We start from the raw sequence: 24,648 nt of genomic DNA on the forward strand, positions 1-24,648 counted from the left end.
GTGCAACCTGTGCTGGCCCCACGCATCAGGCCTCCAGTGCGCCTCCCCAGTCCGGTACATCCTGTGCCTGCTCCCCGCACTCGCCCTGAAGTGCGTCACCAGTCCGGTGCCACCTGTACCGGCTACACGCACTAGGCCTCCAGTGCGCATTCTCAGTCCAGAGCTTCCGGCGACGGTTCCCAGTCCAGAGCTTCCGGCGACGGTTCCCAGTCCGGAACCTCCTGCGACGGTTCCCAGTCCGGAACCTCCTGCGACGGTTCCCAGTCCGGAACCTCCTGCGACGGTCCACAGTCCGGAACCTTCTGCGACGGTCCACTGTCCGGAGCTTCCAGGGACGGACAACGGCCCGGAGCTTCCCGGGAAGGTCAACGGTCCGGAGAGTCCAGGCACGGTGTCCAGTCCCGCTCCATGGCCGGAGCCGCCTTCTGCGCCGGTGCCCAGTCCAGGCACGGCGTCCAGGCACGGCGTCCAACCCAGCTCCAAGGCCGGAGCCTTCCTCTGCGCCGGAGCCCAGTCCAGGCACGGCGTCCAGCCCAGCTCCATGGCCAGAGCCCTCCTTTGCGCCGGTGCCCAATTCAGGCACGGCGTCCAGCCCGGCACCTTGGCCGGATCCGGGGGCGGGGCGGGGGCTACGACCTGCACCGGGGGGGGGGGGGGGTACTGTCACGCCCTGACCATAGAGAGCCCTTGGTTCTCTATGGTGTAGTAGGCCAGGGCATGACTAGGGGGAGATCTAGTATATCTATTTCTATGTTGGTTCTAATATGGTTCCCAATTATAGGCAGCTGTTTATTGTTGCCTCTGATTGGGGATCATATTTAGGTAGCTATTTCCCCACCTGTGTTTTGTGGAATATTGATTGTTTGTTAGTGTGTTTGGGCACTACGTCCTCACGGTCTTTGTAAGTGTTATTTTGTTTTGTTAGTTTCACTTAAATAAATGTGTGGAGCTGTACTCATGCTGCGCCTTGGTCCCGTTCTTACGACAACCGTGACACTGTGTTTATTTGATGTAACCACCATGTGGCCGGCCCCCAGCAACCTTTTCTCCTATTTTAATCTGCCCTTTAATGACGATGTTAAAAACATGATGATTATTATAGACCTACAGTACATACTTGTCACATGTGACTGTTAGCTACCCCTAATAAAGGGATAATCGACCGATGGAGAGGAAGACGTATGAGAGTTGTGTTATGGTGTGCATTTTCGGTCCTTTTCCTTTCCGTAGCCTAAATATCCTCCATCAGTACGACCCTCGACGGCATTATCAATCGTACAATAGGTTCCATAACAAAGACAAGTGTTGTGTGTGTGAATGTGGAGCTCTCAATGGTTCCATGTTATTGAAATAACGATGACCTTTTCTTAGTGACGTACTTGCTTTAGTTTTGTAATAAGATGGGGAAAAGACTATATTGCCCTAAAACAATACATACACACACACACACACACATTCTCTCTCTCTCGCTCTCTCTCTCTCTCCCTATTTCTCTCTCTCTCTTGTCCAACCTCTCTCTCTCTCTCTCCGTATTTCTGTCTCTCTCTTGTCCAACCTCTCTCTCCATATTTCTCTCTCTTGTCCAACCTCTCTCTCTCTCTCTCCGTATTTCTCTCTCTCTTGTCCAACCTCTCTCTCTCCGTATTTCTCTCTCTCTTGTCCAACCTCTCTCTCTCCGTATTTTTCTCTCTCTCTTGTCCAACCTCTCTCTCTCCGTATTTTTCTCTCTCTCTTGTCCAACCTCTCTCTCTCTCTGTATTTCTCTCTCTCTTGTCCAACCTCTCTCTCCATATTTCTGTCTCTCTCTTGTCCAACCTCTCTCTCTCCGTATTTTTCTCTCTCTCTTGTCCAACCTCTCTCTCTCCGTATTTTTCTCTCTCTCTTGTCCAACCTCTCTCTCCCTCTCTCTCCGTATTTCTCTCTCTTGTCCAACCTCTCTCTCTCCGTATTTTTCTCTCTCTCTTGTCCAACCTCTCTCCGTATTTCTCTCTCTCCGTATTTCCCTCTCTCTTGTCCAACCTCTCTCTCTCTCTGTATTTCTCTCTCTCTTGTCCAACCTCTCTCTCTGTATTTCTGTCTCTCTCTTGTCCAACCTCTCTCTCTCCGTATTTTTCTCTCTCTCTTGTCCAACCTCTCTCTCTCCGTATTTTTCTCTCTCTCTTGTCCAACCTCCCTCTCTCTCCGTATTTCTCTCTCTCTCTTGTCCAACCTCCCTCTCTCTCCGTATTTTTCTCTCTTTCTTGTCCAATCTCTCTCTCTCCGTATTTTCCTCTCTCTCTTGTCCAACCTCCCTCTCTCTCCGTATTTCTCTCTCGGGCGGTCTCACACTCCTCCATTCCATCCCTCTGTTCAACTTCACTGTATATATGTCATTTAAGAACACAATATTCCCCTGTGGATAAACAGACATAGATATTTTATTGTAGATTTGCAAACAATGTCGGCGATAAGATGTAGTCAGTAGATGAATGTCATAATATTTAGTTCATCTTCATATCATATACTGTTGTTTACTGTTCTTCTAACCCAACCATTTCCTCTGCTTCCAGAATGCTGATGTCTATGCCCTGGCCTTGGAATTATGGGGGGAAATTACGGGAGACTTGGAGATCCCTGAGCTCCTCATCCTTTTGTGACAACCAATGGGAAGAGAGAGGAGTTGGACTGGTCACGCCCCTGAAGCACTTTGGAAAGACTGATGGAAAACCTTTATTTTGTTGCTTTCAGTTTATTGGTTGTGATACCAATGGGGATGCGTGCCGATGATAGCCCGTGAAGGGAGGACTCTCAGCCAATAAGAGAGAAGAATAAAGACTGACTGTGGACCGGGAGCCAATGATATATTTCGATCATCAACTTAAATGAAAACACAATTAACCAATCAAAAAGCAGGATTTCATCTAATGATGGCTGAATATGCATAATATTATAAGGAAATATATAGAAGTATATATCTGCTCAAAAGTGCCTCATTTTTTGATTGTAGCCATTTTACAAAGAACTTAGCATTGACTAAGGAACTGAAGAAGCTTCCGTTTTTGTGCTCCTTTTGAAGTAGAATATGTTGTGGCAACCAGATGTAACGGACAAAGAAGAGAGCACCGGTACTGGTATATATTCTGAATAATAATAATGATGATGATGATGATAATAATAATAGCAATTAGCTGGCCTGACTGTGTTAATGTGAGAGATGTTAGCGTCATAGCTTCTGTTGACTTTATGCTCACCGCTTCATTGTAGCTGACAGATGTTTCTCTCTCTCCCTCTCTTTCAATATCTCTATCTCTCTCTGCCCACACCTCTCATCCAAGAATGCAGAGTTATTCTATATCCCATACCAACGTGCTCACACACTACACAATATGCTCTGGTCAATATGTATTTAATGCACAGAGAGACACTTGGCACTTGTTGCCGATAAAGGCAAAAAAAATAACAATTGTATGGAACTATATTTAACTATACATAGTTCTTTCAAATACTTGTATTAATTATAACACAGAAATAGATTACTCCACAATTTCCGTAATCTTAGCCTATCTATACTGAACAAAAAATATAAAATGCAACATGTAAAGTGTTGGTCCCATATTTCATGAGCTGAAATAAAAGATACCAGAAATGTTCCATACACACAAAAAGCTTATTCTTTAGCTCCCGAGTGGCGCAGCGGTCTAAGGCACTGCATCTCACTACAGACCCTGGTTTGATTCCAGGCTGTGTCACAACCGGCCGTGATTGGGAGTCCCGTAGGGCGGCGCACAATTGGCCCAGCGTCGTCCGGGTTAGGGTTTGGCTGGGGTAGGCAGTCATTGTAAATAAGAATTTGTTCTTAACTGACTTGCCTAGTTAAATAAAGGTGAAATAAAACATCTATAAATACATGTCTAAAATTGTGTGCACAGATTTGTTTACATCCCTGTTAGTGAGCATTTCTCCTTTGCCAAGATAATCCATCCACCTGACAGGTGTGACATATCAGGAAGCTGATTAAACAGCATGATCATTACATAGGTGCACATTGTACTGGGGACAATAAAAGGCTACTCTAAAATGTGCAGTTTTGTCACACAAGAAAATGCCATAGATGTTTCAAGTTTTGCAAAATTGCAATTGGCATGCTGACTGCAGGAATGTCCACTAGGGCTGTTGCCAGAGAATTGAATGTTGATTTTTCTACCATTAGCCGCCTCCAACGCCGTTTTAGAGAATTTGGTAGTATGTCGAACCAGCTTCATAACGGCAGACTATGTGTACACACCAGCCCAGGACCTCCACATCCGGCTTTGTCGCCTGCGGGATCGTCTGAGACCAGCCACCTGGACAGCTGATGAAACTGTGAGTTTGCACAACAGAACAATTTCCTCACAAACGTCTCAGGGAAGCTCATCTGCGTGCTCGTCGTCCTCACCAGGGCCTTGACCTGACTGCAGTTTGGCGTCGTAACTGACTTCAATGGGCAAATGTTCACTTTCTATGGTCACTGACACTCTGGAGAAGTGTGCTCTTCACTGATGAATCCCGGTTTCAACTGTACCAGGTAGATGGCAGACGGTGTGTATGGCATCCTGTGGGTGAGTGGTTTGCTGATGTCCATGTTGTGAACATAGTGCCCCAATGGTGGCGGTGGGGTTATGGTACGGACAGGCATAAGCTACAGACAACGAACACATTTGCATTTTATCGATGGCAATTTGAATGCACAGAGATACCGTGACGAGATCCTGAGGCCCGTTGTCGTGCAATTCATCCGACTCCATGTCCTCATGTTTTCAGCATGATAATGAACGGCCTCAGGGATCTGTAAACAATTCCTGGAAGCGGATAAAGTTCTTCTTGGCCTGTATACTCACCACACGTCACCCATTGAGCATGTTTGGGATGCTCTGGATAAACGTGTAGTCCAGACTACTTTACACAGCCATTAAAGAGGAGTGGGGCAACATTTCACCGCCCAAATTCAACAGCCTGATCAACTATGCGAAGGAGATGTGTCGTGTTCCATGAGGCAAATGTTGGTCACACCAGATACTGACTGCTTTTCCATTTTTGTTCAGTGTTGTAATTCTAGAATCACCCACGTTTGGTAGGCTATACTGTTTCATTCAACACTTTCTGGCCATGGGCATGGTTGTTCATGCAGTGGTTACAATGTGCCACTGTTCAAACGTTGCTATAAGGTCTCAAAAGGTCAGCGGCAAAGCCGCGGGAGCAAACGAGTTTTGTACAGGGACAGACAACATTTTTTACATGCAAATCTGATTGGATACAGCATTTGATTATTGAAATATCAGCCTCAATTCAACTTCCAAAGTTTATTTTTTCTTTCTGAGGGCTAATCGGGGACTTTTCCGAGTACAGGGAACAAGCTACCAAAATCAGGGACTGTCCCAGGAAATTGGGGACTGTCCCAGGAAATCTGGGACATCTCGTCACGCTAGTCCATAGGGATAAAAGAGGTGCTAACAATAGCCCTTGCTAATGTTGGCTTACCTAACGTCTGGCTTTGATAACATGGTGTGCCTCGCTAGCTGTGGGCAACACGCTAACTTTAGCCTAGTTAGCAAAGTATTCGGTTCTGAGGCATAGATAGGACCACAACCCTCCTTTATGATTCGCAGTTGCCATCTTTCTCTCTCTCTCTCTTTGGCTTTTACTTTATACTCTTTCTGCTATGCATTAGCACTAAAGTGCCTGTCTGTATGTATTTCTATCTGTCTGCCTGTCTGTCTGTCTATATGTCTGTCCCTTTCTTTCCCTTTAGCGCTATGAGGGCAAAATATATATAGTCTATTTTCCTCTTATTTCTCTATTAGTGGCTGTGCAATATTGTGTAAACTTAAGGTACCCTGCCCTTATTGATGTTTCAAGGATGTAGTGACCCATGAAATGACTTGACCAATGACCCCTGCCTTCGTGTTTGTATTGGGTTCGTGTTGGCTGTTTTGGCCCCGTGGAGGACTCCATTGAGGACCTCATCAATGGATGGCCCTATCAGTGCCAAAACAAAAATATGTTTTGACTCTGACAATATATTAAATAGCTAGGTACAAGTTCAGACCTTTTATTTTATTTTATGTTAAATGCTATTATAACCTTGCCTGCGCTCTTGTTTGATTTTGCAACAAAAACAAAACTGTCTTGGATGTTTGAGAGACATCTTGCCTCATTAGTTTGCCTCTGGGACACGTATGAAAGAAAGGGGTGAGAGGAAGCACTTCTGAAATTACTTAATGAACAATACTTACCATAAGTTGCCAATATGAGCCGTCACACAAAGAGAAAACACCCTTCAAAGAGAACCACATTTCTCTGTCCACGTTTCACTACCAGCACATATGTATATTCCGACGGTCAGTCCAAGGTGTCTGCCACGTGCACTTCGTCCTCACTCTTGTCACATGACTGTCGGGACTCATAGCATAACAAAGCTTTATTGCTACCAGATTGGGATCTGTGGTCAGGGCAATTGGCCATAATGGTTTCTAATGCAGAGGTGGGATTAGGTAAGTAGTTGGTTTCCAACCTCACTGTGCCAGGTTTGTTTCTAATGAGGGTTCACTGCAAGGCACAACAAGGCAGTGATACGAGCACACACTTACACATTAAACACGAACAGTAAATAGTGTCAATGTTTCCAAAAGTTTTGGGGAAATGTTTTCTTTTGTTATATAATGACTCCACAATCTTCCAAACTGAAGCCAGAAATCAAAGTTAAGTCTGATGCTTTTTGGCCTCAAAAGTGGACAATGGTCATGAACCCAGTCACCGTTGAGGTCTGAAAGCATCAATATAGATGACAAACTTTAACTTTGGAGTGAACTATCACTTTAAAGAGCCACTGAACATACCGATTGACACCTGTGTTTTTCTGTTGCTCATTAGAGAAACAAGGTTTCCTGACCGATTCCGCTTTTGGTTAATGATGTTTGCCCCCATGAGACACTAGACGGGAAGCCTATTTCACTTCCTCAAAATCCTCAGAATTAATTTAATATAACTCAAGAAATCTGTAATAAGTTTTGATGTTTTGCCGAGGATGTTTTAGCCATGCAATTTTACATCTAACTAAGGTGTTTGGTGCAGTATTTCTCAAGTTAAACAAAATGTGTGACGTGCTGGGCAGGTTTGTCTCACTATGAATGCTATTGGATAGAGAGCAATCCCTGCAGCTGTTCACCCCATGTTAGTGGGCAAATAGACATCATCAAATCAAAACCCAAACTTTATTTACCCGTTGTGATGCATGGATGTTCCAAACTCCGTTTTAGACGAGACTGACTTTATGACCGAAATGATCCTATTTTCACTTTACAGTCAATTTTGACACTAGAATGAATGTTTCTGACTCATATCGATGCCGTATTGGCCATTTCCAAATGGATTTGTTTCCTTTTAAAATGAAATGAAGGAATGGTGATTATGTATAATGAAGTTTATTTGGGAGAATTCAGGGGTTGGGGGGAGGGGGTGTTAAGCTTAATTGTTGTTCTCCATGACGATAGGGGGTTTCTAGATGATGGGAAAATGCAATTTATTCCTATCTACAATTCTAAATGGGACATTCTGATGCTCTTTGACTGTGATGTGACAATTTCACTTTTGTTGCTTGAGAAGAAAAAAACGACAACAAAAAAAGATCTAGGAGTTGTCCTTTGATTAAAGGTAATGATCTCATAAAAAGAACAGTTGTCTAGATGTCTGTGCGGAGGGACAGATTGAGACAAAGGGAAACAAGGCAAAGTGACGGGCACAGACAGTTTTAAAGGCAGGTGGTGGTACCGGCATACTGTACTGTAGTGACGGACACATAGACACATAAACACGCACAATCACAATCACAATCATAAAGGCTTTAACAGCCATAATCAAAACTGTTTAATGATTAGTTACCGTAAACAAAAAGCCTTTATTAGTCATCTCTCTCCCCAGTGATAAGATCGATGTAACTATGCAGTGGCAAGATGCCAACAGGGTTTATCACTCATCTCATTGGAATTATGACCAACTGCTTTGTTTGTGCCTGGGAAAGGCTGTGGGTGTGTGTGTCTCTCTCTCTCTCTCTCTCTCTCTCTCTCTCTCTCTCTCTCTCTCTCTCTCTCTCTCTCTCTCTCTCTCTCTCTCTCTCTCTCTGTCTCTGTCTCTGTCTCTCTCTCTCTCTCTCTCTCTCTCACACAATTAAATTAGTTTCAATGGGCATTATTAGCGAGAAAACTCGGTATCTTTCATGTCTCTCCCTCTTTCCACTCACTCGTTCTTTGCCTAATTAAGTCTATGTTGCGATGATTCTCTGTGTCTGTCTCTCCCAGATGGCCTGGTAACTCAACCCCAGGTTATATGTGCACCAAATCCCTGTTGGGATGAATAGGAATGAGAACACAACACACACACAAACACACACCCTGCATCTGTATGAACATGAAGCAGATGCTCTCACTCTCTCTCTGCCTTGCCCATGAATAGGATGGAATATGGGAGTAAAGGGCACATATCATCACCTGTATGTATTAGGAGAATATGAGGCTGAAACAGCTTCACCAGAAGGCCAATGAAAACCATGTAAGTACCACTGTATCTGTAGTCTATTCACTGTGGCCCTGACCCTATTGCTCTTTTCTTATAAGCTGGGTCTTGTTCCCTCTCACCTAACGCCTCCTCTATGCTTCCCTCAGGGCATGTTTAGCCTTGTTAGACTGACATGTGAACCTTGTAGTCTAAACTTAGACACAGGAGCGTAGATCTTAGGGGGGGACATGTCCCACTCAATGTTAAACAGACGTTAACAGAGACGCTAAAAAGCCAGAAAGCTCGGTGGCTTGGTCCTAGGTGAAGAAGTAAGCTGCACTGGAGCTAAGCGCTAGCTAACCGCTAACCACAAACACACTGCTTCCCTCTGTTAGGGCTGCTCTTACGTTACAGCGACCATTGTTGCTGTAACGTGACAGGACAGTAGAGTAAAGTCTTTCAAAGAGCCAAGCTGTGAATGAATGGCCTTTGAGAGGGAGGGAGGGAGGGAGGGAGGGAGGGAGGGAGGGAGGGAGGGAGGGAGGGAGGGAGAAAGGAAGAGAAGGGATGAGAATATTGCACTTGGAGCCTCCAGATCAGAAAGAGAGAGGTAGAGAGTGATCGAGTGAGTTGGGAACTTCTGCCGTCTGGTCATCATGGAGACGCAGAGTCAATGCTGTTCCGTTGCCTCCGCGGCAGTGCCACAGATCACCCCTCCCTTGAGAGATAGAGAGAATATTCTGGGATGGCGCCAAGGAGAGGTGGTAGAGGACACCGAGTTTAGATGGGCACCGGGCACAGACAGTCATGTCATAAACCTAGAGGAAACGAGAGATAGAGAGGGAGGGGGGACGAGAGGTAAAGAGAAATGAGGGAGGGAAAGAGAGGGAGTGACAGAAACGGAAAGAGAGAGGGAGAGAGCAGCTTGCCTCGAAAGCCAGAAGACAACAGGTGGATCTGTGGCTGTGAACTCCAGTTGCAGAACTAGGTAGAAGGACACATCCTGTGTACAGCAGCGTCCTTTGCCTCTCACCCAAACACTCAGCCGCAGGGGATTGGTGGCACCTTAATTGGGGAGGACGGGCTCGTGTTAAATGGCTGGAGTGGTATCAGAAACATTAAACACCTGGTTTCCATGTGTTTGACCATTCCATTCACGCCGTTCCAGCCATTATTATGCGCCGTCCTCCCCTCAGCAGCCTCCACTAGTCTCAGCCACGTGTTAGGGTGACGGACAGGAGCATGCAGATCCACACACATGCATACAGACTAGTCATTGTAGGGCTTGGGGTACACATGACACACAGACAACAGGTGTGTGCTTACAATGTATAATGTATGTAATACTCATCAGTAGGCTATAGAAGAAAACAGAAAAAAAAGAAGTGATGATGAGATACTGGGCATTGTACGTATTAATCCATCAATGTATTTGACGAAACAAACAATGTAAAAAGACTAACACGTTTCAGAATTACTTTTGGATGAGTACGTGGGGGCTTTTCCAAGCCTGTGTAGTGGGATCAAAAAGTTTATTCATTGGCTTTTTATCACGATACAAGCGTAGAATGGATGCATTTTAATACATTTCATTTCATTTCCCATAATCTGTCATTCATCAGCTCCAACCCCCATATGATGTAGCAGCATGTAGCTGTGCTCTGACCCATCGGCACGTTGGTAAGAATACAGGAAGTCTTCCTGCTTTATGACTTCCTCTCTGGCACGGCCAAACAGGAAGCTCACTCCGTGTTTGACACAGAAATAGCCTTCACATTCTCCTTTTTTAATCAATTACATTCTATGTTGTGCACTTGTTTAAGGTAATTTATTATGAAAATGTTGATGGTAAACATTGCAGTGCGTCAGCACAATTACTACAGTATAGACTGACATGGAAATAGTAAAACTCAGCAATTCCAATGCTTCTAATATCTGAAGCAATTTGATCTGCAAATGCCACAGCAGACCCAACCATTTCTAATGTATCTTCAGCCCCTTTCTTTGTCCTCCTTCCTCCCACTCTTTCACAGTGTTCTTAGCCAAACAAAAATGTCTTCATTATCCCCCCCCTCTTAATCGTGCTCCATGGTAATGTGGACGTCAATGTTTATGTGTTTAGTTGCGTACGTCGTTAGCTCAGTTATTCTGTCGTTTTTGGTTCAGAGAGAGTGAGAGAGAGTTAGAAAACATAAAACTACCACATTTACATTTTTAGTCATTTAGCAGACGCTCTTATCCAGAGCGACTTACATGTAGAGAGGGAAGGGAAGATGACGGTGAGGCCTCCCTGCTTTCTTTTCCTTGAAAGCTTCCTGAAAACCACAGACACATGGTACAGAATCCCCCTCACAGTGGGAGAGAGGGGGACCAGGGGGTTGACAGTTTAAAAGAGAGAAAACACACACACACACAAATACATACATATGCAAAAAACACACACACACACACACAGAGTGAGAAAGAGAGTTACGAGAGAGAGCTTAGAAAGAGCCGTCAGTCTAACACCTTGGCTTTGATGGGTTTGAACTCTGAGGGAGACTTCTATGGGAAAATGGAACACCACGAGTTTTGGAGGGGAGGGGGAGGTGGGCTGTAGGGTAGTTGCATTAATCCAATGTACAATGTATTTCAACTTGATTGACAGACCCCCCCAAGCTTCTCCCTTGGCCCCCCGCTGCTGGATCCTGAAAGACCGTTGAGGACAAGCGAAGAAGTGGGTATTTTGGTGAGGCTTGCACGCTGGGAAAAGGTAAAGGGTCGTCCTCCATAAATTAGACTGTTAGCGCTGTGATTTGAGCTTAGCATGGACACATGGAACCGTGTTAAATCACTAGCGGCTGGACCAAAGCAACAACATCCCTGTACTTGTGAAATGTGTCTCTAATTCAGACTGTAGAAAATTCCCAGTAAAAAGCCACTGAACTATACTGAACAAAACTATAAACGCAACATGCAACAGTTTCAAAGATTTTGCTGAGTTACAGTTCATATAAGGAAATCAGTTAGTTGAAATAAATTCATTAGGCCCTAATCTATGGATTTCACGACTGGGCAGGGGCGCAGCCATGGGTGGGCCCACCACCCACTTGGAAGCCAGGCCGACCCACTGGGGTGCCAGACCCAGCTAATCGGAATGAGTTTTTCCCTACAAAAGAGGTTTATTATGGACAGAAATACACCTGAGCACATCTGTGGCATTGTGTTGTGACAAAATTGCAAATTTTAGAGTGGCCTTTTATTTTCCCCAGCACAAGGTGCACCTGTGTAATTATTTTTTATTTGCATCTCTTTTAGTCCTCATTTGGACTAATCTTCCAAGAGTCTTTAAACACTTAAACATTAAAATACAATTTATAAAACAATCACATTTTTACATAATACACTGACATATTGACCAGATAAATACCCTAACAGTCTAAAAAGATAGATTGGTTCCTTCATCTTCCATAGTCTTGCACAACCTTCCAATTTATCCTAAAGTATTGTTTGAATTTATATATTGAAAGGTTTCTGGTTTGCTCAGATAAATGATTCAATTTCTTTATTGCTCTGAATCAAAATGTTATTTTGCCTAGTGTGCTAACTCATGATCATGCTGTCAGCTTCTTGATATGCCACACCTGCCAGGTGGATGGACTATCTTGACAAAGGATAGAATGCTCACTAACAGAGATGTAAACAAATTTGTGTACACATTGAGAGAAATAAGCTTTTTGTACATATGTAGCATTTCAGAGATATTTTATTTCAGCTGGGACCAGCACTTCACTTTGCGTTTATATTTTTGTTCAGTGTAGTTTCAAAGTTAATGTCACATCCACAAGTAGTGAAATGCCTTTCTTGCTAGCTCTAACCCCAATAATGCAGTAATCTATAACAATGTAATACTAAAAATAAGTTACAAAAACAAGAAAACAAGAAACCAAGTAGGACTATAACTAATCCAGCAATAATGTGTCCCTGAAGTGCTATGTTCAGTGAATGTGTTTTATAGTTTCATATTTTTGAGTTCCCTTTCTCTACATCTACAGATTCCTGTAAGTAAGCACTAACATAACACTTCTTACACTGGGGAAACCAAGGGGAACTGTGGGGGAAAAAAAAAAAATACACCTTTGGTTTTTAATAGTCACACGCCACCTAGTGGGCTAACTAAGTACTTGGATTAAGTGCACTTTAAAAATCATTGAGTCCAACACAAGTCTAGACACGCCATTACTCCACTGTATGTATGTCAAGAACGGCACTGATTACAATCCGGATATCAGGTTGACTGAATATGTATGTGACCTAGAACTCGGGGGGGAATTGTCTCTTGACATTAATCCCAAAGTACATGTTCTTATGACAGACGCATTTCAACCTTTCCAACTATTGTTTCGATCTCATTTGACCTATTTTCCCCACCTCTCTCTAGCAGCAAGGTCAAGTGAACATAAACCACATTTAGACTTTCTTGCAATAGACTTTGTAAAACTAGACTGATTTGGCATCATCCATAAGAGCAGTCATTATCATAAAGATAAGTATTCCATGTGGTTTGGTCAAATAAGGGACCATTATGCCAAACCCTCAAGCCGAGACTGGATAGAAAGTCTGTCAGTAGATTGTAAAGGTCCTCTGGCTAAAAGGGACTCAAATGATGGGTAAACTATCATTTTACCAACAAATTTCCAATAAGTCTTCCTCCACCATTTCCCCTAACTAATACGCCATGACAAAACGCCCAAAACTGTGTTCCCAAACAACCCTAAAATGATGGACAGTGGACCATGTGTGCATCCCAAAATGGTACCCTTCTCCCCTATGTAGTGCACTACTTAGTTTTAGATTAGAATGGGCATCTTGGGGTGAGATGTAAAGTTTGTCACTAATTGTTAATTTACTGTATTTTGTCCTTGAGACGTCAACGCTTGAAGTGGGTAATTGCTGATTAATACATCCTATATTTATAAGCCGCTAAACCAATGTCAGGTGTGGCTAACCACATAAAGTAAATAATTGAGATTAAAAAAAGTTGGTGAATATGGTTGATTCAACATAAAGTACATTCTACCCAAAGAGAAAGTCTAACATCACATAGCAATATTAACACTTTTATGGCATCACCTGTACAAAAGGTTAACCACGCTGCAATCCTGTTAGTCTACGCTGAATTGTTAAGTTTCAACCCAATGGCAAGTCTGCATTAAAGAGAACAAGAAAATCTAAGTATGAATATTTATTATAAATTATCACATTTACAAGCACAACCATGTTCTGAATAAATACTTGAGAGCAGGGCTATGGGGTCAGGTCACATCTTTCATGAATTCAAACCAGACTGACTTCAAGGAAAGATTACCTGCAGACATCGTCAACTAGTTAAGTTCTTTCCTCATGGCTCCCAAACTTCTACCACTTTGAACATCCCCTATGACACTACCCACATCCCCCTCTCAGCATCACTTGGGAATGGTGGGAGGGGGAAGGCTTTGGGGTCCCTTCCGTCACCTTGGGGTGACCCCCAACCCTCTGGGTGTTGGTTGATCCTTGTCCAGTGCACCGCCATCTTGGCCTGACACTGCGGTATTGGATGTTGACTGCACACTGGGTCTGGAGCTTCCCCATGGTTGGATTCCACTGAAAGAGGCACTTCCTAGGATATCAGCAAATGGGATAGCCTTGAACCTCATGGTTTGGGGCTTGGCTGGTTGGGAGGTGGTGTCGATCGAAGGCGAAATACTATTTTGGCTCTTCACGTGCGTCACCTTGACACGTTTGCCCTTTACAACGCTGCTGGTGGGTGTGCGATGCTCTGCAAGTTCAGTGGGGCTTAGGTCTGGTTGAACTTGGACTCTGGGAGGGCTTGGGTGGACACTGGGGGCAGAGGTGGGCACAACTGGGGGTGGATGCTCTTTGCTGATGGGAGGCATTGTTTGTGCACCGAGATCCTTGTCCTGGGTTGACCCTGCTTTGCTTCTAGGTTTTTGGAAGCCCATGAAAGCATAGCTATTCGGGCTTTTTGAGAGTTTACCAGATATGAACTTTAAGGGATTGCTTGTCATTTCATTTCTATCCGAGTCATGTGTGTGAGACTTGGGGTCTTCATAACTAGAATGATTCACAGTTTTGTGAGATGAGTCACTGCTTTGACAAGTTTCTATGCTGTGGACATTTTGGCTCTGACTGGCTGTTGTCGAAGTAATGGAGATGGGCTGGATTTCAGCAGGGGCAGATACTAGGCCCTCAGGCAGCAATGTTTCACCTGGGAGCTTTATGCCCAGAACACCATTCTGTTTGGACCTGGAACCTTTGGGCCTTCTGTAAATTACTGACTCAAACTTGTTGAATCTAACTTCAGGCTTGAAAGGGGCAGAGCTTGTTGGACCAGGTTTAGCCTCTCCTGCAGTCAAACGGTCATGGAAAACATTGTTGCCGGGCAGACTAAAGGTTGGCTGAACATGTTTTAGACTCTCACTCCGGGGAGATTGCAGTAGGGTTAGTTGGGATCCCTTGAAAACATGGCCGATTTTAGCCTTGTTATCCTCGCTAGGTGTATATCTACGAAACCAAGGCATACCGGCTCTCATGGTAGAGCCAGGCATGTCAGTGGTAGTAGTCTGCACTTCTGAAGACTGGACATTGCTGGAGGCATGGAGGCTGTTAGAAACTAGGTCATCTTCTATGGACATAAGTTGGACTTCTTGTGGACCTGATTTGAATGTCCTTGGGGCTAGAGTATCGCTTGGGGCAGAGGAAGTTGTAGTGGAAGCTACTCGAATTCTAGGGGCAAAGCTATACTTTCTGTATACATCTGGATACCCACTGACAGAACTCATTCTCATGCCCCTAGGTATACCATAACTATTTATCCAGCTAGTACCCTGACTCTTTGCAGTGTTTGTGTTGATTGAAGGTCTGATAGCAACAGAGGGCATGTCATTGTCACTCACGATGGGAGCCAATGTTTTCTTGGGATCTTGATATTGGAACCCTCCGAGTGTATTGACATTCATGGATCTTCCAGGTTTGTAGCCACCTGTGGCTAACCCATACTGATCACTGGATGAGCTTTTTAGCCCAGGTTTCTTCCAAGGGACATAGCTACTCTTGGTTTTCAAAGAGGGGTCAGGGGCAGTTTCTCTCTCTGCAGGCTCAGAGGGACTTTGGGTGGGTTGAGTTGCAGTGGGGGCTATTATGTTCCAGAAAGAGCCAAATCTAAAAGGAGGTTGAATTCTGCTGAAAGCACTTTTAGCCTGAGTATTAGCCATTTCACCAGGGAAATAGCTACTAGGGCTATCTCCACTTTGAGCAAAGTTAACACTGTGATGGAAGGGTTTGTTGATACTAGAAGCATGTTGGGCTTCACTGGTAGCACCTACTTTAGAAGAACCGGATTGGCTCAGAGTTGGTGTGTGCACTTGTTGTCCATTGGCAGACTTTAAATCTGTAGGGTACAACTGAGAGCCTATGTAGCCATACCCCCTTTGGACATGTGTGGATCTTCCAGATCCATGAACACTGGAGTTTCCCTCACTTTGGTTAGCAGAGGCAGCACCAAGTCTGCTAATGGTCTTCACTCCTTCACTAGGGCCCTTGTGAGTGGTTTCAGAGGTGCTGGAAGTGGGTTGGGATTCCCTGAAGAGGTAGGAAGAATGAAACGTTCTGTATTTGGATTGCTCATTCTTGCTCACAGTGTTTTCAGCCAGTTTGGCTGGGATGGGGTTGCTTTCAACAACAGGATAGCCAATGATGTCCCTGGCAGGTTGCGAACTACTGGTGGTAACATGGCTCCTTTGGATCATAGGGTTTGAGACTGAATGATAGGTCCCAGAGGCATCCCAGGTTCTGGGGACAATTGGGCTGCCTAGGCCACTAGAAGGGTAGGTATGGAAATGGACAGTCTTACTGGGCACCAAGCTGCTTGAAGATCTGTTAGATTGACTGTTGGGAGGCTGAGACTCCTCACCATCAGGGGAACCTTCTCTCCCAGTTTGGACTCCCGGTCTCAGCCTAAAGACGATCTGAGCCTGGTCAGATTGGACACTACTGGGGACCGGTTGGCTTGGGCTGAGACTATGGCTCTGGCTAAATACGTAAGGGTTGTAGAAAGTCCTCCATTTTCTTGGGCCCTGTGTACCGAGAGAACTTCTCTGTTCGTGTACTGCTCTCCTGCCTACAGGGAAATAAGTGTGCAATTCAGTATTATTCATACATTTCATGTCTAAATACACTGAACAAAAATATAAGATGCAACATGTAAAGTGTTGTTCCCATGTCCTGAAATAACAGATCCCAGAAATGTCAAACAGCTTATTTCTCAAATTTGTTCACATTCCTGTAAATTAGCATTTCTCCTTTGCCAAGATAATCCATCCACCAGACAGGTGTGGCATATCAAGAAGCTGATTAAACAGCATGATCATTATACAGGTGCACCTTGTGCTGGGGACAATAAGACATCTGTGGCATTGTGTTGTGTGACAAAACTGCACATTTTAGAGTGGCCTTGTGTTTTTAGGGAGCGTGCAATTGGCATGCTGACTGCATGTTACCAGAGGAAGGAATGTTAATTTCTCTACCATAAGCCACCGCTGTTTTAGAGAATTTGACAGTACGTCCAACCGGCATAACAACCGCAGACCACGTGTAACCATGCCAGCCTAGGCCTCCACATCCGGCTTCGTCACCTGCGGGGGTCGTCGGAGACCAGCCACACGGACAGCTGATGAAACTGGGTTTGCACAACCCCAAAAAAATTTCAATCTCAGGGAAGCGCATCTGCATGGTCGTCGTCACCGGCGTCTGGGCCTGACTGCAGTTCGGCGTCGTAACTGACTTCAGTGGCAAAATGCTCACCGTCGATGGCCACTGGAGAAGTGTACTCGTCACGGATGGATGCCGGTTTCAACTGTGCCGGGCAGAAGGCGTGTATGGTGTTGTGTGGGCGAGCAGTTTGTCAATGTGAACAGAGTGCCCCATGGTGGCAGTTGGGTTATGTATGGGCAGACATGCGCTACGGACAAAATTGCATTTTAAAAATCAGTGGCAATTTGAATGCACAGAGATACCATGAGATCCTGAGGCCCATTGATCTGCCGCCATCACCATGTTTCAGCATGATAATGCACAGCCCCATGTCGCAAGGATCTGTACACAAAGTGTCCCAGTTCTTCCATGGCCTGCATACTCAGACATGTCACCCATTGAGCATGTTTGGGATGCTCTGGTTCGACATGTACAACAGCCTGTTCCAGTTACTGACAATATCCAGCAATGTCACACAGCCATTGTGGAATGTTGTCCCCCTCTTCAATCAGCCTGATCAACTCTATGCGAAGGAGCTGTTGTGCTACATGAGGCAAATGGTGCTCACACCAGATATTGACTGGTTTTCTGAGCCATGCCCCTACCCTTTTAAAAGGTATCTGTATTCCCAGTCATGTGAAATACATAGACTAGGGCCTAGTGAATTTTACATATTTCCTTATATGAACTGTAACTCAGTAAAATAGTTGGTGAGTGAACTAAAACCTCACATCAATTGCGTCGCTGAATTAAATGGACATGTTGGTAGTGCTCAGAGTTTTCTAGTCAGATTATTTGGACAGAGAAAAAACATGCTGAGCCCTAAATATAAAATGTTAAAAGTTGTCTTGTCCTTACTTTATTAGTAACCATACATATTAAATGTAACACGGCAGCTATGGAAGTTCACTGAGCATGTTGTTCTCAAACAAACAATCTAAAATCATATCTTCAAGGAAAACAATTTCACGTCACAAGATATAAGGTCAAGCACACAGGTTATGTAAGGATAGATTCTGAGCAATACCCCTGGGCAGCTGGATATTGTTAACCATTAACCCAACTCACATATGACAAACAACAACTTGATGGACATCGGTATGACCCGAAAAGAACATTCACTTTCTGTGCAATAAGTTAAATAGAAAATGGTATCATGTTTATTAGTCTTACCCCTTGATAAACATGAACGACTGACATCCACAGCAGCTAATACCAGGCACAGGAACAGAAGTCTGTAGGATGACAAAAAAAATAAAAATAAGGTTTGATTTCGTGAGTGATAATTACATTACTGAAAGACAAGTAAATTTCTCATTGCTAATCACAGTACAAAGTATTGGGCAATAGTCTGAGGCTACTTGATTAAGAAAAGAACATACCTAGAATTAAGTCTTGGAGTCCTTGACATCATTGCTGGCCATCAACCAACATATGATACGCGGCAGCACACTCAGATTGTAACTGACAAAGAGTCCAAGGTAAAAAAATTAAAAAAAAGCCTTGTTTCATCAACCTCTTGTTCCTCTAGTTGTTAAATAGCACGCTGTGCTCATAGATCCACTTGATTAGCATATCAGATGTGCCTGTTGCTATCTCAACAGGTGCATCTAATTCAGGACCCGTTCAGAAGAGTGCAACATTACAATATGTTTCAATAGGGATGTATTGTGTAGATTAAAACATATTCTTGTCTGTATAGAATAGGCCAGGGAATCACGTTAGTGCTGTTACATTTCTATTTGCATCCTGAAATTTTCTGAACGTTTCACCTCACTGAACACAAGCCCGGCCCATGGGAACACAGGTGCAACCATTTATGTTGATTGCATCCTCCAGAATTTTTTGGGGAAATGACACCTGGTCTCACTTGTTGGATAGGTCTATATGGCACGAGCTTACGCTGTCTTATATTCTAAATAATGGTAAACCAAGCAGAAGTTCAGAACAGTATTATTTATTAACTTATTCTTCAGCGAAAAAGCAAGAATCAGTTACTACTGCAAGCCATTCATCCCGGCGAGAGATGAAAATTAACAAAACAATAACATGTTATACAACAAGACATAAAGGTGCAAAATATCACACACAATCAATAAAAGTGAATTAAATACATTACATTCAAATAAAACGTGTTTTCTCTTGAACTGAGCACCAACAATATTCAACACATTCTAATATTTGGAAATGGAAAGACAGGCTACTTCAAAGCACCAAAAAAATACAATTTTAGATTTGAACTATTTCATTTTAGAACTATTTCATTCAGTAGCCCAATGGCTTCAAAGAATAGCCTACAGCTGTGTTATCTTAGGCCTTTACAATTCTGTTACCATTATGTGTTTGGTCACCAATTATTACATGCATGTGTGAAGAAATGGACACATAGGCCTAGGTAGCTATTATATGGAATACATATTACTGCTTGCTCCAACTTCCAACTGGACCCGCCAGTCTTCTACATTCCAAATAGGCTACTGTAGTGTAGGCTCGTGGACGGCAACGCCCCCTCTGGTCAATCAGGCGCAACTGAGGTGCGTTCAGTTCGCTCAAACGTTTGCTAAATTACGGAACGGTTTGTACCGACTGACACGGTTCCCCAAAACGTTATTGAACAGACTGAGGTAGGCTGGCTCCCGTTTGGTGGGTGTGGCGAGGTGTGGCTTGAAGCAATGAGTGACGTATTTAAAAGGGAAGTGGCCACGCTGACAGCTTTCTCCAAACCGGTTTTTCAACTGGTCGTTCAGTACAGCACCGGATCCGTTCAACTGAACGTAAAGACGTACTGAATGCAACGCTGATGACTTTCCAGTCAATGAAGTCCGCATCAAATGGTATAGCATGACATCATGAAGAGGTCTCGTAGGTCCTCATCAGTCATACACTCTGTAGGGGAAAAACAAAATATGTAAGAGAATACAATAAAGGGCCTTCTTTGGGCAGGCTATAATAGCCTACTTTGGTCCGCAGGTAATTTGTTAATAAATGCCATCAAAGTAGGCTATGAAAAGAAAGTGCCGGAATATGAAGTAATGTTTTGTGAAAACTAAAGAGTATTGCAATAGAATAGGGCTACTTACGCGCTCTCCTTTGGGATTGAGTCCCAGTGAATTTGCCCCAGACGCGCCTCAGCGAACGGCGGAACCTTCCACCTCTGGAACCCGAAGATGAGTCCCTTTCCTCGGCTGAGTTCTCATGAGGAGTCTCGTTGTCATCCTCCTTCCCCTCACTATCCTCCTCGTCGTCTGTCATGCTTTCATCTAGAACGCCAGATACCACCATGCGCTCTAGAACACTTTCGTCTACCCGAAGCGCTGCCCTCACTTTACCCGAGACAGGGGTCGGGTATCGGCAGAGTGGGCAAACAATTGTCTTGTCCTGCGGCGAACATTCCTTCGTGGATTCCACTTCACATACTGAGGATTGGGAAAGAGTCACCAGACAGCGCTCACAAAAGCTGTGTTTACACTGTAACTCACGAGGACACCGACGGCCAGTGTTGTAGCTTCGGTAACAAATTCCGCACTCAAGTTCTGAACACATTTTTCTTTCTCTTTTGGTACGGTTTCGTACAACGAGAATGAACTGTCTGACTTAATTGGCTATTAGGCTATATTTATATTTCTTAGTGTGGGAGGGACTTTCACTTGACAGATTGCCAAAAAAAATAGTAGTGACCTATGACTAATCTTTTGGAAATAGTGATGTCATCAAAGAGACGCGGCGTCCACGTGCTTACCCTCCCACTCTCCACCCACACATCCTTTTTACTGTATATGGAAGAGAGTTAGTGGGCCATTCTGCTACAGTTTGGCCAATGTCTGTCTGATATTCACCCACAGCTTCCAGGTATGAAGAAAGTTAATCTGTATAGTGGGCTGTCACCCACATTTCCCAGATATAACAGAACCATGAATGTAAGACAATGTGCTTGCATCAAGAAGGTTTCCGCTCTTTTGAAATAGTGATTTTTATATTTTTCTGTGTCAAACTGGCTCTTGTCTGTCGGTGTCTTTAAACAACAGAACTGCCTTATGGGGGGAGGAGAGAGGCAAAGATAAGAGTAAGAATCTTTTAAAAATTCCAGATCCCTTAGTAAATTCCCTCTGTCTGTTTTTTGATGACGTCAGACTACTTTGTAACTGGATAGAACAGGAGTGAGCCATGACTGCAAGGAGCTTGAACTGTCAACTTCCTATGCTGCCCCATAGCCTATCTGCTAATACCTGTCTAGCCCATAGATAAACCCATATCAGTCACTTAAGATGACCCATATGTCTCACTGTTGTCTACTCTAGTGACTCACACTGGCTCAGATACCCTTTGAATTCCATCTCATTTGATATGCCCTGTAAGCATATTAGAAACATTGATATCAAACAAGCTGATAGTTACAAACGTGTTGTGCAAGAATCTGTTATGAAAACACAACAACATACTATTGTCTCTGTTGCCGCTGCCTACTCACTCTACTCACTCTACTGGCTTTACCCTTCCCAGAAATCCCAGCACCTCCCTCTTACTGACACTCTCCGGGGTGTTTCTGGTCGTAAACGTGACGTCGGCCTTTCGTCCCCACGCTAATCTTCCAGACAAAGCCCATGACCTATCAGATGACCCAGCAACTCTCTTCATGGTGATTTCCTTCTCCTACAGTCAAAGCCAAGAGTAACAGGATCTTAGGGAGGATAAGACATTTAAAAGAAATTGGACAGTACTCTTTGTGTTATTGTGATCTGAGGAACCATTTTCCTCTGTGCCTGCCACCTGTAGATTGACTTACTGTAAAAAGGGATACTGTATTTATGTAAAGAACAAAACAGTTTAGAACTTGTACTGAACAGAAAAAAAGAGGCATAGGGCTAGTTTCCCGGACCCAGATTAAGCCTATTCCTGGACTAGAAAAAACTCTCAATGGAGATTGAGCATTGCGCAGCATGCTTTTTAGTCCAGGGGTAGGCTTAATTTGGGTCTATTAAACCTGCCCATAACCTTTACAAACATAATACTTAAAAAAAATATATATTACACACTATTTTACTTTCTCATTCCCAGCTCAGTCCATATAATGACGAATTGACACACTGTTTAACTTTTGTCATGTGATTGGGAAGTACCGAGATTCCGTTCTGCATTTGCTGGGTCTGTGTTTTGAAAGTGAGTCATCCTCTCGTGGGTGAAAGAGTGCAACGTCCAATCTCACCCATACATTATGGCGATGCGATAAGACCCACTGTCTGTCATACCCAACCAGACACGCCACTGTTCAAGGTAGCTAAACCAAAAAAAACGTATTGAATACGTCGCTCAGTTATGTATTAGAGACATGTCATCATGGAATGCTCTGCCACCAGAGGTTACTCAGGCAAAAAGCAAGTTTAGCTTTGGAAAAACAGATACAAAAAGACATATTGTATCACAGTGCCTCTCCTCTCATCTAATGTAACTGCACTGTATATTAATATGTATATATGAATAGTGTGTAAAGATTCATATAGAATTGTGACATACGATACACACACACCATACCACAGCATGAATGCACAGAAACACACGCACACACAATATTTGTGAATTAGGCAAAGAGTGATTTGTTTGTGTCCTATTTTTGGCAACCTAACTGTATAGGGATCTTATTTGATTGCATACATACATGATCAGAGACATGTTTTTCTGTAGATACACTACATATACAAAATCATGTGGACACCCCTTGAAATTAGTGGATTCAGCTATTTCAGCCACACCCATTGCTGACAGGTGTTTAAAATTGAGCACACAGCCATGCCATCTCCATAGACAAACATTGGCAGTAGAATGGCCTTACTGAAGAGCTCAGTAACTTTCAACGTGGCACCGTCATAGGATGTCACCTTTCCAACAAGTCAGTTCATAATTTCTGACCTGCTAGAGCTGCCCCCGTCAACTGTAAGTGCTGCTATTGTTAAGTGGAAACGCCTAGGAGCAACAATGGCTCAGCCACGAAGTGGTAGGCCACACAAGCTCACAGAATGGGACCGCCGAGTACTGAAGCGCGTAACGTGTAAAAAATGTCTGTCCTTAGTTGCAACACTCACTACTGAGTTCCAAACTGCCTCTGGAAGCAATGTCAGCACAAGAACTGTTCGTTGGGAGCCAGTTCTCTGGAGTGATGAATTACGCTTCACCATCTGGCAGTCCGACGGACGAATCTGGGTTTGGCGGATACCAGGAGAACGCTACCTGCCTGAATGCATAGTGCCAACTGTAAAGTTTGGTGGAGGAGGAATAATGGTCTGGGGCTGTTTTTCATGGTTTGGGCTTGGCCCCTTAGTTCCAGTGAAGGGAAATCTTAATGCTACAGCATACAATTACATTCTAGATCAGGCCTGGGCAATTTCAGTCCACGGGGGCCTGATTGGTGTCACACGTTCCCCCCATCCCTAGCAAACACACCTGATTTAAACTAATTCCATTTTTAACTGACTATCATGATTAGTTGATTATTGGAGTCAGGTGTTTTAGCTGGGGCTGGGGCAAAAGTGTGACACCAATCAGGCCCCCGAGGACTGGAGTTGACCAGGCCTGTTCTAGATGATTCTGTGCTTCCAACTTTGTGGCAACAGTTTGGGGAAGGCCCTTTCCTGCTTCAGCATGACAATGCCCCCGTGCAAAAAGCGATGTCCATACAGAAAGGCTTTGTCAAGATCGGTGTGGAAGAACTTGACCGGCCTGCACAGAGCCCTGACCTCAACCCCATCGAACACCTGTGGGATGAATTGGAACGCCAACTGCGAGCCAGTCCTAATCGCTCAACATCAGTGCCCGAGCTTACTAATGCTCTTGTGGCTGAATGGAAGCAAGTCCCCGCAGCAATGTTCCAACATCTAGTAGAAAGCCTTCCCAGAATAGTGGAGGCTGTTATAGCAGCAAAGGGGGGAACAACTCCCTATTAATGCCCATGATTTCGGCATGACATGTTCGACGAGCAGGTGTCCACATACTTTAAGTCATGTAGTATAATTCATAGAGGATGTTAGCATGTTTGGCAATATGTTTCCTGGGGTCTTGCAGATATACAGACTAGACATCATATGAGTTCCATTAGACCAGCACCAATAACTCAACTAGTTATCAGGATGCTGCTTTTGGAACTGACATCCCACTTGAATGATATCCACAGTCATTTGACTCAGAACAGTCATTCTGTCATTCTGAATACCCTGTATATTGACAAAGACAATGTACATACAAATACTGTACAGTGTGGACAGTGAGAAGCGTCAGGGTTATAGGAGGTGGCTTCTACCTCTATTCCATGTCCCTGGTTACCAGTTACCACCACAACTTAGAGATGACTTAATGTCA

The 24,648-nt window shown here is 44.0% G+C and overlaps 3 protein-coding genes across 3 annotated transcripts in view; 1 reads left to right on the forward strand and 2 right to left on the reverse strand.

Annotated features, from left to right (window-relative positions):
• The window catches only part of LOC115194272 (insulin receptor substrate 1-B), a 56,549-nt gene extending 53,113 nt beyond the window's left edge, over window positions 1-3,436 (forward strand). The window contains exon 4 of the mRNA XM_029753880.1: window positions 2,550-3,436. Coding sequence (XP_029609740.1) covers window positions 2,550-2,557 — 8 coding nt within the window. The 3' untranslated portion in view covers window positions 2,558-3,436. The remainder of the gene's footprint in view (window positions 1-2,549) is intronic.
• A 10,281-nt stretch (window positions 3,437-13,717) lies between these two features.
• Window positions 13,718-18,941, reverse strand: LOC115194274 (uncharacterized). The gene is made up of 3 exons (XM_029753881.1): window positions 18,684-18,941; window positions 18,475-18,536; window positions 13,718-16,669 (listed from the first exon to the last, which is right to left on the reverse strand). Exons 1-3 carry the CDS (start codon window positions 18,713-18,715, stop codon window positions 14,001-14,003), a joined length of 2,763 nt encoding a protein of 920 aa, XP_029609741.1. The 5' UTR covers window positions 18,716-18,941; the 3' UTR covers window positions 13,718-14,000.
• A 301-nt stretch (window positions 18,942-19,242) lies between these two features.
• On the reverse strand, window positions 19,243-20,902 carry LOC115194275 (RING finger protein 227). The gene is made up of 2 exons (XM_029753882.1): window positions 20,382-20,902; window positions 19,243-20,187 (listed from the first exon to the last, which is right to left on the reverse strand). The coding sequence occupies exons 1-2, from the start codon at window positions 20,842-20,844 to the stop codon at window positions 20,129-20,131; spliced, it is 522 nt and encodes a 173-aa protein (XP_029609742.1). The 5' UTR covers window positions 20,845-20,902; the 3' UTR covers window positions 19,243-20,128.
• Between the last annotated feature and the right edge of the window lie 3,746 nt (window positions 20,903-24,648).

Source organism: Salmo trutta, chromosome 5 (assembly GCF_901001165.1).
Source record: "Salmo trutta chromosome 5, fSalTru1.1, whole genome shotgun sequence".
In the NCBI taxonomy this organism is placed as follows: domain Eukaryota; kingdom Metazoa; phylum Chordata; class Actinopteri; order Salmoniformes; family Salmonidae; genus Salmo; species Salmo trutta.